At 39.8% G+C, this 17,840-nt stretch overlaps 1 protein-coding gene across 4 annotated transcripts in view; it reads left to right on the top strand.

Annotated features, from left to right (window-relative positions):
- LOC136857500 (RNA-binding protein NOB1) overlaps positions 1 to 17,840 on the top strand; it is a 382,114-nt gene that overhangs the window by 172,965 nt on the left and 191,309 nt on the right. For 3 of the 4 annotated variants that reach the window (XM_067136203.2, XM_067136201.2, XM_067136202.2), the window contains exon 5: positions 11,529 to 11,768. The exons of the other annotated variant lie outside the window; for it this stretch is intronic. In XM_067136203.2, coding sequence (XP_066992304.2) covers positions 11,529 to 11,768 — 240 coding nt within the window. The remainder of the gene's footprint in view (positions 1 to 11,528; positions 11,769 to 17,840) is intronic. 4 annotated transcript variants of the gene reach the window in all.

Here is a 17,840-nt window from a genome sequence, read left to right as displayed (position 1 = left end):
CTCTACAAGACAGTAGAAAGAATCACGACTGTGATGAGAAAAAGGAGACTGACGTTTTATGGACATATCAAAAGAATGAACCCTGAGAGATTGACCAACAGGATACTTCTTCTGCAGGAAAGGTGGAAAAAACAACCAGGATGGCTTACACACGTGCACAATGACTTGGCAGAAATAGGTATCAAGGAGGAGGATATAAAAGAAAGGACATCATTTAGGAAGAAGGTTGCGGGATTGAGGGATGCGTCTGAAGAGCAACATGCGAAGCCACGGAACATCTCGGTGGAAGAACGAGCAAGAAGAAGTCAAAGACTCAAGAATCTTTGGCGAGAGTGTAAAGAGAAGGGTATCAGTCTGCGTGACAGAAGGAAGATTGTGTAAACGTGGCCCACAGGTGGCCGTATCGATTAATAATAATAATAATAAAGAAAGAAGATTAGTGGATAAGAAAAGATTAAAAGGGTTTAAAGTTAAAAGGTGGTGAAAAAGGATGATAGGGATGGAGGGGTAGTTTAGGCTGGGTTACTGGAGGTAGAAAATGTGGGTAGGAACTTTGTAAGGCATGGAAAATTGAATTCAGGTTTTGAAATTTAGAATTTTTGAGAAGAAGAATTAGGAAGTTAAATAGGATGTTGGGTTTTTCAGAAATGTTGTTTAAGTTGAAATTGAGGTTGAAGTATTGGTCAAGGTGAATAAAACAATTTTCAGTAGTGTTTATGAGGGGGGCCTTTGTTAATGATTTTAAGAATTTTCATGTCTTTTTCAGTATTGGTGAAATTGTGCTTGGAGTCATGTATGTGTTGTCCTATGGCGGAGAATCTGTTGTATTTAATGGCGTTGATATGTTCGGAGTATCTGATGTTGAAGTTGCGGCCAGTTTGACCCCCTGTTATATATATATAGGTACATTTTCGTGAACTAAGCAAATACTTGATCATTAATCTATCCTTCAATCTCCGTCAGCGTATGAAACCACAGCACTTGACGTTGTAAACACCGTGCCGATCTTCTGGATCTTGCAAGTTACTTCGGTTGAGCTGCTAGTCTTCGGCTTCTTCATGACTTTAGATCTTCATATTTGGATTGTGTTGTGACTTTGTGCCTGACGGTTTATGCAGTCTGGCTCATTTAACTGTTCTCTGCTTTTCGTGAACATCGTGAGACAGTGCCAAACATTGCGTGTGCCGTGCTGATGCTCGGAAGATTACACATTACTTCTTTTAAGTGACTTACATTCCACTTCGTCTGAATTTTACAGTGCCTACCCCCGTCATTTTTATATCGCCTCTTCAACTGATATTGTGTGAACTTGACCATTAACTTCTTTCTTACTTATGCATTGTTTTTCGAGTTATAATTGGCTGATGATGACCCAGACTGGGGTCGAAACCGGTACCATTTCCACTTTTAATTAAATAAGAATGTAATCTCTACATCTCTTATTTACTTGTATTGAATAAGTTGAACTACCATATTTATTATTTCAATTTAACTGTATCAAACAGATCTCAATTTAGTGTACCAGTAATATTCTGGTTCTGCTCAAAACAGGGTCCCACAGATAGATTCATAGGCTTTTATGATGTTTCTATATATAAAACTGCATCAGGCTTATCAGAATTAATTGTCGATATCCTGCAAAAGTGGGGAGTGTTTGATAAAGTCGTATGTTAAACATAATGACTGGTGCTCCACACTGGCAGGAAGGTGTTCAGCATTACATTAAACAAGTTTGCCCAAGGGCAATATTTCTACGCTGTTATGCCCACAAGTTAAACCTCGTTCTTCTCCATTGCTCCAAAACAATAAAATCATCAGGCTCTTCATTCATAATCTGACAGTATTTCATTCATTTTGTAGTAGATCCTCAAAAAGAGTTCATCTGGAATCCAAAGGATTCAGACTTCCACAATCATGCTCTACCCGTTGGAGCTTTCATTGTAGAGAATGGTGAGGGTTGAGACAGTGAGTCGTACAATTCAGCTGTTGGTTTGCTTACCATACTCCAGAAGGTCCAATTCATGTATTTGCTTTGTCTCTATAGAGAAATTTTTATTTATACAGACCATCTCTTTGCTCTACTGCAGCATAAAAGCACATCTGATGTAATTCTGTGCAGTACTGAAGTAAGAAAAACCACTGCGATCTTCTTGCATAGAAAAATGTTTAAAAAATAGGTAAATGTAGACGACAGGACATTCCAAATGCTCAAAATGTTAACATATGAAGTTCTTAACACCTTAGTTAAGTAAATGGAAATGCGCTTTGGCAATTTTGAGAGCATCCAGTTTGTTGAGTTGTTGGATCCAACTCGCTTCATAGTTTACAAAAAGAGCTTCGCTTCTATTATAATGAACAGTCTTATGAACATTTACCCCTCAGATGCCATACGAGTAACACGCGTGAGTTTAAGCTCGTGGAATTTAAGTGTTTTGGCAGGTGTAAACAATTGCGACAGTGCTGTAATTCGCCACAGTTCATCTATTTGTATCATGGAATCAAGTACTATCAACAATTATTTCGTTCTTTGTTCGAGTGCCGTGCAATTAGTGCAATAGTGAAATGGCGCCAGGAACGAAGAAGAATCAACAGCAGGCCGAGTGCAGGAGTGCCAACCCAACAGAAGACACCGTGAGGAAAATAATAGAAGAGACACTCCTGTCTAAGGTATTTGTGGAATTAATTATGAGTACCATAGTGGACAAAATTACGGAGTGTGTGTTAAAGAGACTAGAGGAATCTGTGCAGTTCGATATAAATGCATGTGAGGACCTAAAGTATCAGATTGCCAACAGACAAAGAACTCGCAGAACTGAAAGCGGAAGTGAAGTCAAATTATGATAATTTGGAACAATATCAGCGTAGAAATAACCTCCGCATATTTGGCATTCCGGAAGAGTCGAATGAGGACATGGACAGTTTAGTATTAAATGTTGCACATGACATTGGTGCCGACATAAAATTGACTGACATTGACAGGAGCCACAGAGTCGGGCTTAAAATTGGTAATAAACCCCGGCCTATTATCGTGAAGATAACAAGTTATCGCAGCAAGAAGGAGATATTCACAAAGAAAAGGCATTTGAAAGGATCTCGTGTCACGAACCAGGAGGACCTTACGTCTGCCAGACTGACGGTTCTGAAGGCGGCTATGTCCAAGTTCGGCGTCAGAAATGTCTGGACCAGTGATGGAGTTATCCTGTTTAAGATCGCTGACGGCAGCATGCACCACGCTACGCAGATGAGTGACATTCCATGAGCTTACTCATATCTAACCTGTGTTTAGTTTACTAACCCATAAGTTGGTAACATTTTGTATTAAGTTTTGTTTCCTCTTCTAGGACACATCTCCCTCTCGTTATCTCTCTCTCTCTTTCTCTCTCTCTCACTCTTCCCTTCACTGCTATTGCATTCCACTCTGCTTGGCTGAACGGCTGTCGTCTACCTGCTTGACCTTCACTAGCTCATTAATTACGGTACCCTACTGGACACTGACCTTGTCCCGACCCTCTGTACAAACTCCGTACTTACAGTAACTTCCTTCTTAGTAATAACTAATAGCTGACTATAACCTTTTCCTGTAAATAGTCAGAAGAGGTCTAGAAGATGATTATGTAACATACCAACCTATTTCAGAGACGAGAAGGGACATCAAAGATTGCACGAGTAGATTGCAGAAGCATGCGGAAGGGAAAAGTATATTAGAAATTTTTTTCATACTAATATTAGAAGTACCGGGCGAGTTGGCCGTGCGCGTAGAGGCGCGCGGCTGTGAGCTTGCATCCGGGAGATAGTAGGTTCGAATCCCACTATCGGCAGCCCTGAAGATGGTTTTCCGTGGTTTCCCATTTTCACACCAGGCAAATGCTGGGGCTGTACCTTAATTAAGGCCACGGCCGCTTCCTTCCAACTCCTAGGCCTTTCCTATCCCATCGTCGCCATAAGACCTATCTGCGTCGGTGCGACGTAAAGCCCCTAGCAAAAAAAAAAAATTAGAAGCATAAGGAAAAATAACATTTTAGACGTTGTTTTGAAAGCATATGATCATAGGTTTGATGTCGTAATTTTAACAGAAAGTTGGTCACTGAGTAATGTAAATATAAGTAGCCATGCCTTGTATAAATCTTATTACAATGAGGGTTCAGTTAACAAATGTGGTGGTGTTGTTGTATTAATGGTAAAAAATGGTTTGGAGCACGAAATGGAAATTATTGAGTATGATGACTTTAAATTTCTCAGAGTAGTAATTAACTATGACAACAAGAAATTAGCTATTACAGGAGTATATCGGTCACATGAATATCACAAACAGCGGTTTCTCAGTCCGTTAGATCATTATATCCAAGATACATGCCATGTTGAAACCGAACTGATAATGATCTTTGCTCCAATACGGCTGATGATGACCCCTAGATGGGTCAAAACTAGTACCGTATAATTTTGTAATTTTGTGAATATATTGTATTGAAAAGGTGGAAACATTTAAGTTATTATTATTATTACTGATAATAGGGGAACTTTTAAATGAATACTACTGTGACGAATATCTCAACATGGCACAAGAAAGTAATTTTCAGTCCTTAATAAACAATCCTACTAGAGTATCTGGTACAAGTAAATCCTGTATTGATCATGCTTTGATTAAAAGTAGGTTGAGAAATGACGACATTCTATCATCTCTCAAAGTAAAATTTCAGATCATTATCTTATAATAGTAAGTCTCAACATTCAAAATGCTCGGTCCCTAATAATATACCAAATTTTCGACATAACTATTTTAAAATAGATCATTTTGAGCTTAAAAATCATTTAAGTAAAATAAATTGGAGAGACATCTTAAACAGCAGTGATTTAGATATCAAACTTGATAAATTCGTGAATACAATTAAAAGCTGCATGAGCCTGTTCACTGTTAAATTGAAATCAAAGGAAATCAAAAGAACAGAATGGATTTCTTACGGTTTGGTAAAATCTATTCACACAAGAGACCGACTTTATCAACAATATTTAAAAAATACGGATAACTTGGAAATTAAAGAACAGTACAGGAAATATAGGAACAAACTAAATGATCTAATTAGGAAAACGAAAACAGAGTACTATAGGAATCTGATCAATCGCAATTCAAATAACCAGGGTAAGGTCTGGGGCATAGTCAATGAAATAACACAAAGGTCAGTTAGAAAAGAAGAGATCAAGGAAATCAGATATAAAGGTGAAATCTGGAAAGATGACATAAATATTTCTAATAAATTTAACAATTATTTCATTAACGAAACCACTGAGAAAGCAAAGCATCACAGACAGATTTCCGACTCCACATTAAATCACTAAATTTTACAATATTTAAAATTCTTCCACCGTTTTGATACTTTTTTTTCCTTTTGGCAATAATACAAGACGCAAAGCAGCAACAAACATCCCTCCAGGGTCACAGTAGAATTAGAGTCTAACAATAGCAAGAAATTGAAACGAAGCTCCCTTCACAAAAATTGATCAGCAATCAGCTTCAAAGTTCCACATTAGACTCAAACTAAGGCACCATAAGCAAACTCATAATATATAACAACTTACCTGGAAGGAACAGAAGATAAAACATTCAATAATCTGAACAGTATTACAAAGTCAAACATTTTTAAAACTTTTAACCGCAAACAGACATTTTAATGTAACAAAATGAGATTTTTAACAACCATTCAAATGAATAGACATAGTTTTTAAGCTGACCAACTATGTAATCATCCGTTCTCATACCATTAACACACTAACCCCTACATTGTTTTTAATATCATTTAATTTAATTAGTATTTTTAGTAGTTTTTAAGTGAGTAAATGTACCTGCAAATTAATGTGTTTAAAATCTTAGCAATTCACCTAAGCTACAATAACAGCTGAGCATGTTCCTAAATAAGGAACGAAACATGTACTGTTGACAAATTTGCCAAAAGGCAAAAAAAGTATCAAAACAGTGGAAGAATTTTAAATATTGTAAAATTTAGTGATTAAATTTTGATACGGAAAATGAAGTTGATTACTTGCAATCCACATTAAATATCGCTCGCAACCCTCATACTTGCTTCCTTGCACCGGTAACAGAATATGATCTGAAGAGATGTTTGAGTGAAGTACATGAAAACAAAGCTGTAGGAATACTGTAGACACTTATTTCGGCTCGAATTATTAAAGAAAATATAGAGTCATTAAAGGAACCATTGCTGAATATTATCAATGATTCCTTCACCTTAGGTTACTTTCTAAAACAGCTTAAAACAACAATAGTAAAACCTCTTCACAAGTCTGGAAATATTTGACATTAGAAATTACAGACCCATTTCGATAACTACAACAATATCAAAAATATTCGAGAAATGCTTAAAGAACAATATTTACCAATTTTTAGAAAAACACCAAATACCTTCGCCCAGACAGTTTGGATTCATTAAAAATCTCGGAATGACTGATGCTATATCCGCCTTAACAAAGAGAATATACGAAAATCTTAATTCTTCTCAGCTCTCCACAGGGATATTTCTCGACCTTGAAAAGGCATTCGATAGTGTTTCACACCGCTTGCTCCTCCAGAAATTGGAAAAATACGGCTTTAGGGGTAATGTGCTGGATTTGCTTGAGAGTTACTTGACAGATCGAGTACAGTATGTCAAAATTAATCAACATCTTTTTTTTGCTAGGGGCTTTACGCCGCACCGGCACAGATAGGTCTTATGGCGACGATGGTATGGGAAAGGCCTAGGAGTTGGAAGGAGGCGGCCGTGGCCTTAATTAAGGTACAGCCCCAGCATTTGCCTGGTGTGAAAATGGGAAACCACGGAAAACCATCTTCAGGGCTGCCGATAGTGGGATTCGAACCTACTATCTCCCGGATGCAAGCTCACAGCCGCGCGCCTCTACGCGCACGGCCAACTCGCCCGGTAATCAACATCTAAGCACACCGATGAGGATAATAAAGGGTGTCCCACAAGGCACAGTATTAGGTCCTTTATTGTTTATTCTATTTATTAATGATCTACAGAAAACAATAGCAAATGCCGAACATACACACATCGTAACATATGCAGATGATACAGTCATTTATGTTGAGGGCGATAGCTGGAATCTCGTCAGAGAGCAACTCGAGCACTGTTTAAAGTTAAAGCATGGTTAGATAATAATGAATTATTTCTAAACATTAAAAAGACAAAATTTATGAATTTTTCTGTAACAGATACACGAAACGATTTTAATGAATTGTACACAAGATCAACTGTAAATTTAATTGGCATGGGGGAGGAGCCTACAAAAATGTAATCAATAAAATACAGGTTGTTCAAAACCATATATTACGAATAATGTACCAGAAAGGAAGATAATACCCAAGTAGTCAATTATATGCTGAAGCAAATATATTTAATGTAAAACAGCTCTATGCCTTTGAAATATACAAATATATTAACAAAAACAAAAATATAATTGAGAACATTAAACATGAATATTCAACACGCAGTAAGATGTACCACAGTTGTATGTTATACAAACCCAAACTTAGCATAACAAAGCGCAATTTTTTGTACTTCATTCCAAAATTCTTTAATGTCCTTCCCGGTTCTTTACAAACTACTTCATTAGGTCAAAAAATGAGTCTGAAGTGTCTTAAATACTTTGTCAGGGATAATAAAACTGTTATGGAAGAAATAACTAAATGAGAATATCACGTCACCATGTCCAATTTCTATTCAATGCTCCACCCTTTGCTGTTGATCATATCCGTCATTCACTCATACCCATACTCATACTTCAGGCATCATTTTAAAATATATTTCTCTCTATGTAATTAATATTCTAAATTACCACACACAAGGTTTCACCTTACGTGGTATTTTACTGATATCTACTCGACTCTGTTGAGGTTGGTGTGATTTTGTATTATAATAATAATAATAATAATAATAATAATAATAATAATAATAATAATAATTTATTTAATGTGTGCAAGAGATAGTTACAAGTTCAATTTATTTTAAGTATTAATATGTTAATAATACTACTACTTATGTAATATATGTGGTTTAGTTACAAGACTAATATTTCTCAAGTAATAATGTTATTAGAAGAGTTATGTATATATAAAACAGAGTCCTGTAAATATGTAAACGACATGATGAATGAATAAATACTACTACTACTACTTTTAATAGGGAAAGATTGGAAAATGAATTGATTAACATTTATTCTGATATAGAAAAACATTTATCCCCTCAAAAACTTTTTCCGGTACATTATATTGTCCGCTGACCTTGAACCAGTGTATGTGGAAGTGTCAAAATGAGTCGTTGAATATTAACATTTTCTGCGACCATGAATTCCTCACAAAGGAGTATGAGCACTTTGATGAGGATAAAAACATACTAGTGTAATACAATGAACAATGAAAAACTCGGCAGTCTTAGTACCGTTTCTATCAAGAAAATGCTCGTGAAGGAATTGATGAATGATCAAGTATTGAAGGACCGTGTGATTGACCAATTTGCAACCAAGGAAACTCAACGTTTGGAACCACTTTACAAGAAACTTTAAGGTAAGATTTCCTGCCTACCCATTCATTAACAAATAGCTTCGCCACCAGTACGAAGAGATTGTTTCTATGATGAAATGGGTAAGAAGCATCTGTAAACTTCTAGGATCACAAGACATGTCACACTATCTTTTAGCAGAATAGTGCTACTAAACGAAGAAATAAAAATGCGTTGGAGAATTGACTCTGCCGCTAGTGAAATGGGCAAACCGTCGATTCATCGAAGCTTACTATCAACTGTCAAAGGGTAGAGAAGGGTCCACCTATTAAATACCATAAGCTTGCATATTGTCTTATAAAACTGGGACTAGTTTCGGCCCATATATATTGGGTCATCAGCCACGCTACAATGATTGGAAGACATATGCACACGTATAACCAATAATAAATTAACGACTTTGGTATGCCACAATTTACAATCTTAATTTAAAACACTGATGAAGACCGAACAACACATCCAAACTTGAAACTAAATGACACATCAAAACTGCTGTGGTTGGTCGAAGCCTGCTGATTCTAGGGTTAAAGAGATATTTGACGACCGATGGACTTGACACCATCTCAAAGATACATTCATCAAGGACTTGTGCTTTTTTTTTCAAGTGTGCTCTTCTTTTCCTAGATGTGCTCTGCTTCATGTTTTTAAAATACTCATCAACTATGTATGGCTGAAGATGAAATTAGTACTGAAAATCAGTTTCAGTAAACAGACTCATAAAATTTAGTTCTATTTGGCATATTCAATGCCCTATTGGCCCTATCATACTATATGTTGTACGCCTGTGCTATTCTAAGCACCTCGTTTGCCTATTTCCTACCCCACACTTTCCCCATCCCATTTTAATGCCTGTTAAGAACAATTTAAAATCTAATATTTCTTCCTCCTTTTCTCCCTATACTCCTAACACATCCAGAAGTATCCTCTTTGGTGACTCTTCCATAAAGCCCAGTAATATTGTTAGTTGCCCATCAAATTCCATTTTGTTCACCAAGTTGTTTGTTAGGCGTCCATCACGTGTCAAATGTCCAAGGCTTGCTTAAAACATCCTGAGTTTGCTTGGTAAAAATTCGCTGAAACAGGATACTACCTTACTTACTGACAATCATAGCCGCCTGCGCACAAGGATGTCCACGACTCAGAATACGTCCAAGATGCCCACTCCCATTCCGTAGCAACTGGTAAACAAATCTCAGGACCGCTTACTATGCCACTCAGCCATTGCCCATGGTTCGCAAACGAGGACACTACTACAGTAACCCACACCAGAAACTATACATTGTAAACAAAACAAATTGTACACTGACTGACAGAGCAAATGCAACACCAAGAAGGAGTGGTCAGAACTTTATGCCAATTGCGGGGTAGACTGACGTCACTGAGGTATGCTCATGATGTGAAATGCGCCGCTGTGCTGCGCACGTAGCGAACGATAAATGGGACACGGCATTGGCGAAAGGCCCACTTCGTACCGTGATTTCTCAGCCGACAGTCATTGTAGAACGTGTTGTCGTGTGCCACAGGACACGTGTATAGCTAAGAATGCCAGGCCGCCGTCAACGGAGGCATTTCCAGCAGACAGACGACTTTACGAGGGGCATGGTGATCGGGCTGAGAAGGGCAGGTCGGTCGCTTCGTCAAATCGCAGCCGATACCCATAGGGATGTGTCCACGGTGCAGTGCCTGTGGCGAAGATGGTTGGCGCAGGGACATGTGACACGTGCGAGGGGTCCAGGCGCAGCCCGAGTGACGTCAGCACGCGAGGATCGGCGCATCCGCCGCCAAGCGGTGGCAGCCCCGCACGCCACGTCAACCGCCATTCTTCAGCATGTGCAAGACACCCTGGCTGTTCCAATATCGACCAGAACAATTTCCCGTCGATTGGTTGAAGGAGGCCTGCACTCCCGGCGTCCGCTCAGAAGACTACCATTGACTCCACAGCATAGACGTGCACGCCTGGCATGGTGCCGGGCTAGAGCGACTTGGATGAGGGAATGGCAGAACGTCGTGTTCTCCGATGAGTCACGCTTCTGTTCTGTCAGTGATAGTCACCGCAGACGAGTGTGGGGTCGGCGTGGAGAAAGGTCAAATCCGGCAGTAACTGTGGAGCACCCTACCGCTAGACAACGCGGCATCATGGTTTGGGGCGCTATTGCGTATGATTCCACGTCACCTCTAGTGCGTATTCAAGGCACGTTAAATGCCCACCGCTACGTGCAGCATGTGCTGCGGCCGGTGGCACTCCCGTACCTTCAGGGGCTGAACAATGCTCTGTTTCAGCAGGATAATGCCCTCCCACACACTGCTCGCTTCTCCCAACAGGCTCTACGAGGTGTACAGATGCTTCCGTGGCCAGCGTACTCTCCGGATCTCTCACCAATCGAACACGTGTGGGATCTCATTGGACGCCGTTTGCAAACTCTGCCCCAGCCTCGTACGGACGACCAACTGTGGCAAATGGTTGACAGAGAATGGAGAACCATCCCTCAGGACACCATCCGCACTCTTATTGACTCTGTACCTCGACGTGTTTCTGCGTGCATCGCCGCTCGCGGTGGTCCTACATCCTACTGAGTCGATGCCGTGCGCATTGTGTAACCTGCATATCGGTTTGAAATAAACATCAATTATTCGTCCGTGCTGTCTCTGTTTTTTCCCCAACTTTCATCCCTTTCGAACCACTCCTTCTTGGTGTTGCATTTGCTCTGTCAGTCAGTGTATAAACACTGTTTTACTGTATTTTATAAAAGTTTAATGTGCGTAAAACTGGCTTGAATTATTTGGGAACTTTAACTACCAGGACGTGAATTACTGGCACTCTTGGCTAACTTTTTTCCAATGGTATTTTCTTCATTGTATTCTTGTTATCTCATTAGAGAGCATTGTATTGATCTGGTTATTCTTGGACTGATCGTGAATTGTCTCCACGATCCTTAATAATATTTTTTCTTCTGTATTCAGAATCTTCTGAAGCAAATTGGTCTCAAGGTATTATCAGTGGATGGTCACATAATTAAGGAGCTGCGAACGTTTATCCTGCGCTGCTATGCTTGTTTCAAGACCACCAGCATTATGACTAAAATATTTTGTCCCCATTGTGGCAACAAGACTCTGAAAAGAGTGGCAGTGTCTCTGCGGGAAGATGGAACGCAAGAGATTCATCTGTCTGCCAGGAAACGTATTACAGGACGTGGTAAAAGGGTAAGTTTTTTCCTTTACAGGTCCACGAGCTAAAAGTTCTTCCTCAAATCTACTATAAAACTTTATCTGTTGCTGTACAGATGTGAGGAAAATTTATTTGTGCTAAATCACATACTTTGCTCATTTTCCATATCACATGATTAATGTATATATTTGTAGATTCATCTTGTGAAGCTTCTGCCACTAAATCTTTCCTACATTACTATGTGTTGTTTGCTTCCTGATATTTAGTTCTTTGAAGTTCATACAAAGTTTTTGGCATTTTTAGTTATGTTCATGATAGATATTACATTGAGATATTGTAAAGTGATTATGAGGGATAGCAGAAATGCTTTTCATTACTTATTTATTAATTTATTTATTTATTTATTTTTCATATGGCTTTTAGTGCACTTCTCAGCTCGCTTAACACTCAAAGACGACGTGTGTCTGGGTGTGAGACGAGGAGGAGGTAGGGAGAGGGCATACTCCTGTGAATAAGACCCAGGGCTTTAACATCCCAATATGAACACTGCAGAGAAGTTTAGGCTGTTGGCATGCTATCTAGTGAGCCTCTCCTGAGCTGCTGATAGCACTTGACCTGACTCATCATGGCCACCAGGCAGGCCAAATTTTGGCATGCTATCTACCGAGCCTCTCATACCCTGCTGATAGCACTTGAACTGGCCACCAGGCAGGCCAGGCTTTTGGCATGCTATCTAGCAAGCCTCTCGTACACTTCTGATGGCACTTGAACTAGCTCATCATGGCCACCAGGCAGGCCAGGCTTTTCATGATTTATTTTTAATTTGTTTCCCATCAATGTTTGATTCTTCAGGGATTTTTCCACTTATTATTTTTTTTAATCCCTTGCAGCTTTTCCTATTATAAGAATCATTTGGTATTTATGTTTCTTTGCTAATTCGTCTGCAGTTAGGTGTTCACCCATTCCAGTGTGTTAGTGTAATATCCTCCCGAAACATGTGACCTTGTCACGATAAGGAGGCTTGCGTGTCCCAGTGAAGCAGATAGTCGAGCCGCAGGTGCAACCATATCGGATGGGTATCTGTTGAGAGACCAGACTAACGAATGGTTCATCGAAGGGGGGGTAGCAGCCTTTCAGAAGTTGCAAGGGCGGCAGTCTAGATCATTGGCTCTCAGGGTGCATGCGCCCGGTGCATGCACTGTGCACTGTGCAAAAGACGCCTTCACTTGGTTGACCAGAGTGCAGACCCCCACTCCTCTGTTTGGAGCAATAGTATTGTCTCTCTTTTTCCCCACACCTGTCTCGCTCGCCCCCCTCTGCCTCCCTCTTCCTCACTTGCTCCGTAGCGCTCCAAATCCGAGCCAAATTGAGCAGAGCTTAGCCGAGTAGCCCAGAGACGAAGCGTGGGTCCGAGCCGAGCTGAGCGGGACCGATGCACTGTGCACAGGAACTCTGCGCTGCTGTCTGCATGCATGAGATTTTGGGCATTTGAGAGGCCCTGGTCTAGATGATTTACTGATTTGGCCTTGTAATAATACTCAACATGGCTTAGGTGTGTTGATACTGCTGTATGGCTGAAAGCAGTGGGAATCTATAGCTGTAACTAACTCCAGAGGCCATGCAGCTCTCTCTGTTTGAATAATTTACTGATTATGGCTTTTTCCCGGGTAAAATTTTCCGGAGTTAAACTAGTCCTCCATTTGGATCTACAGGTGGGGACTACATGGGAGGGGGTGATCATCAGGAAGATGGATACTGACATTCTGCGAGTAGGAGCGTAGAATGTTAGAAGTTTGAATCGTTGTGGTAGGTTAGAGAATCTTAAAAGGGAGATGGATAGACTAAAGTTAACACTCAAAGACGACGTGTGTCTGGGTGTGAGACGAGGAGAAGGTAGGGAGAGGGCATACTCCTGTGAATAAGACCCAGGGCTTTAACATCCCAATATGGTATAAGTGAAGTACGTTGGCAGGAAGAGCAGGATTTTTGGTCAGGCAACTACTGAATTATCAACACACAATCAAATAGGAGAAATGCAGGAGTTGGTTTAATAATGAATAAGAGAATAGGGCAGCGGGTAAGCTACTACGAAGAAAGAATTATTGTCGTCAAGATTGACACCAAACCACGATAGTGCAGGTCTATATGCCTACTAGTTCAGCGGATGATGTGGAAATCGAAAGAATATATGAATAGATAGAAGATTTAATACAATATGTAAAAGGTGACGAGAATCTGTGATGGGAGACTGGAATGCAATGGTAGGCCAAGGAAGAGAAGGTAATACAGTAGGAATTTGGATTGAGACAAAGGAACGATAGAGGAAGTCGGCTGGTTGAATTCTGCGCTGATCATAATTTAGTCCTTGCCAATACTTTGGTTCAAACACCACAAACGGCGGCTGTATACATGGACGAGACCTGGACACACTGGAAGTTATCAAATAGACTTTGTTATGATTAGGCAGAGATTCAGAAACCAGGTGTTGGATTGCAAAACTTTCCCAGGAGCAGTCGTGGACTCTGACCACAACCTGTTGGTCATGAAATGCCATCAAAGTTGAAGAAATTGAAGAAAGGAAAGAATGCAAAAAGATGGGATCTAGACAAGTTGAAAGAAAAGAGTGTGAGGGATTGTTTCAAGGAACATGTTGCAGAAGGACTAAATGAAAAGGCTGAAGGGAACACTATAGAGGAAGAGTGGATAGTCATGAAAAATGAAGTCAGTAGGGCTGCTGAAGAAATGTTAGGAAGGAAGAAAAGATCAACTAAGAATCAATGGATAACTCAGGAGATACTAGACCTGATTGATGAACGACGAAAATACAATGCTAGAAATGAAGAGGGCAGCAAAGGATACTGGCAATTAAAGAATGAAGTGGATAGAAAGTGCAAGGTAGCTAAGGAAGAATGGCTGAAGGAGAAATGCAAGGATGTCGAAGGTTGTATGGTCCTAGTAAAGGTGGATGCTGCATACAGGAAAATCAAGGAAACCTTTGGAGAAAGGAAATCTAGGTTCATGTATATTAAGAGCTCAGATGGAAAAGCACTTCTAGGGAAAGATAGAAAGGAGAAAGATGGCAGGAACATATTCAACAGTTGTATCAAGGTAAAGATGTAGATGATATGGTTCTGGAACAAGAAGAGGCTGTTGATGCTGATGAAATGGGGGACCCAATTTAGAGGTCAAAAGTTTGACAGAGTTGTGAGTGACCTAAATAGGAACAAGGCACCTGGAATTGATGTCATTCCCTCTGAATTACTGACTGCCTTAGAAGAAACCAGCATGGCAAGGTTATTCCATCAAGGGTTATAAACTTTGTTATTGTTCAGTATTGAACTGAGTTTACATATAAATTATAAACATAAAATTTTTCCACCTATTCAATACATAGTTTTATTTACATTGCATGTATTTACATTACATGGGTTGATTGGGACTAGTTTCAACCCTACTTGGGGTCATTATTCACCATATTAAAACAATACACAAATATTTGACTAATTCCTAAAACATGTTTCTAATGAGCAGTAAAAACACTATGAAACAAATATACAATTAACACTATGATGTGTGTTTGAATTAGGCGAAGTGCTATGGTGCTAAAACTGTTGCATACGAAAGTGAAATATCACGTGTGACAATAGGTGAGCCAATATATAATACTACAAGTACACAAATACGTTAAAAAGTCTCAGTATAGAAGTGCAAATGAGATGCTCTCTGTTGTGGATAGACTTGAGTCAAATTTTTTTTAGACACACGGTGTTTCAAATAGAATTCAGTAGGTCATGGCAATACATTACAGTTGTGGACCGAGTGCTATGGTACCAGGGGTAGAAGAAAATAGAAATAATTCAGTAGCCAGCCCCTTTTTATCAGGAGCCAAAACATTTTTCGCAAGTATACGTTATGAACACCACAGGTTAGACTAGGATCAAGCTACGTATTATTTTTGAAATGTAGCCTTAAGTAGTATAGTCTCAGTTCATATAAGAATGGAAATGTATATTTTAAGAGATACTAATCCAAATAATCACCAGTCACCTTCAAGGTCAGCGTCTTTTAAAATAATAACACTACATGTGCCTGTTTGATTTCCCACCAGTAACATTCAGCTTGCTTGACAATGCAAACAAACCATCAAAATCAGTGTACGGTCTTTTTTTCAGTATGATAAGATGCCATGAACAATGCATTCATATGCTGTAACATATTAGCATTCATCTTGACGCACCTCGCTAAAAGTGCACATTCGGGATTTTTCATGAAACATTCAATCTCCTGCCGGCCCCGCAATGTAGTGGTAGCATGCCTGCCTCTTACCCGGAGGCCCCGGCTTCGATTCCCGGCCAGGTTACGGATTTTGAACTGGATCCGAGGGCTGGTTCAAGGTCCACTCAGCCTACATGATTACAATTGAGGAGCTATCTGACGGTAAGATGGCGGCCCCGGTCAAGAAAGCCAAGGATAACGGCCGAGAGGATTCGTCGTGCTGACCGCATGACATCTCATAATCTGCAGGCCTCCGGGCTGAGCAGCGGGCGCTTGGTAGGCCAAGGCCCTTTGGGGCTGTTACGCCTTTTTTTTTTTTCAGCCTCCTGACACTTCGAGTGAGGATAGGATTTTTCGTATGTTTTAAACGTTTCCAGTTTAAATGGTCCTGAAAATCCGGATACACCAGGGTGCGAAATCAGAAATAAATGGGGGGGGGGAAGAAGGGACATAGGGTTTAACTACTAGAGTTTTTTCAGGCAGTATTTCACGGGGGGGGGCGGGGGGTTAAATTTCTCCTGTAATTTAATTACCCCATCCCTCCCCAGACAAATGTAAATTGTAGATTTTTTTGTTTGAATTTTGTTGTTATAACGAGAATGATAAACATTAGAACATTATTCCAATCAGCTGAGAAGTTTTGAGAGACGAGGCGCGATTTGTCCTGATTTATTGCTTTATTAGTGGAACCTTCCTCTATCAGGGCTAAGTTTTGACTGAAAAAATTTGTCGGTTTATACACTGCTTAATTGAATATTGTCCTATTGACTACTTATCGGAAACACACCCTTTCTAAGAAGTAAAAGAGTGGTGTAAGCTCGAGCTACTTAGAGAAATGACAAAGGAGGAGAGCTTCAGTAATTTATATTTTTCTCGAGTTTCAGATGGACTTGTCAGAGTGAAATATGAATAGTAGGTTGCAGGTCCGGATTGCCACTGCTACGTTGTTTTATTGCTGAAGGTCCAGCAGTCACTTGAATTATTGCTGATGTTTTCATAAAAATATGTGCAGTAAAAATCATTAATTTCAGTCCAAAATTGTGTGTTCTAAATTTTCCTCATAATTTTATAATGAAAGAATCTCTCTCCTCCCCCCCCCCCGGGCAATTTTAGTGGGGGGGAACCTTTGAGATAAAATCGTTGGTGGGGAGGAATCTCTTCTCCCCCCGCGATTTCGCACCCTGGGATACACCTTTAGAATGTTTATCGGCAATACTACGTAAGTTACTGCATAATTTACACTTCTCAATTCCTTCTTCATAGCACAGCCACGGTAGTCATTCAAGCTACTATTCTCTGCATTATCATTCTCATACTTCTCTGAACCAGTAACATTCAGCTTGCTTAACAATGTAACCAAACTTTCAAAATCAGTGTAGGGTCTGTTATTTTTTGCAATATGATAAGATGCCGTAAGCAATGCATTCATATGCTGTGACATATTAGCATTCATTTTCTTTACGCACTTCGCTGAAAGTGCTGAAATTTTCGTTTGCCTGAAAATTGAAATTTCGACGTATTTTTTATGGTTGTGACCTATCATTGTCTTAAATACCATAAATTTCATGCTGGTCATTGTCGTCCTGAACTCTACAGTCGGCACTTCCATCAAGTGTTCTCATATTCACTCCTTTCTGTATCACTTTGTGTTACATTTACGGGCCCTACTTACGGAAAAAAATCTGAAAGAGTACACTGTTTGTTACTCGCATCAGTCCATTTGTGCGGTTTTGTTCGTTTCATTTCACCGCTTTTCTCAAGTATAGCCCAGAAACGTAAAATACACCAGCGTTAAATGGCTTCCGAGTTCGCGGGCTTCGCTGTCTGATGCT

This window comes from Anabrus simplex, chromosome 1 (genome assembly GCF_040414725.1).
Source record: "Anabrus simplex isolate iqAnaSimp1 chromosome 1, ASM4041472v1, whole genome shotgun sequence".
Taxonomy (NCBI): Eukaryota; Metazoa; Arthropoda; class Insecta; order Orthoptera; family Tettigoniidae; genus Anabrus; species Anabrus simplex.
Note: the sequence above shows the minus strand (reverse complement) of the source record. Positions and strands in the feature narration are given on the sequence as shown.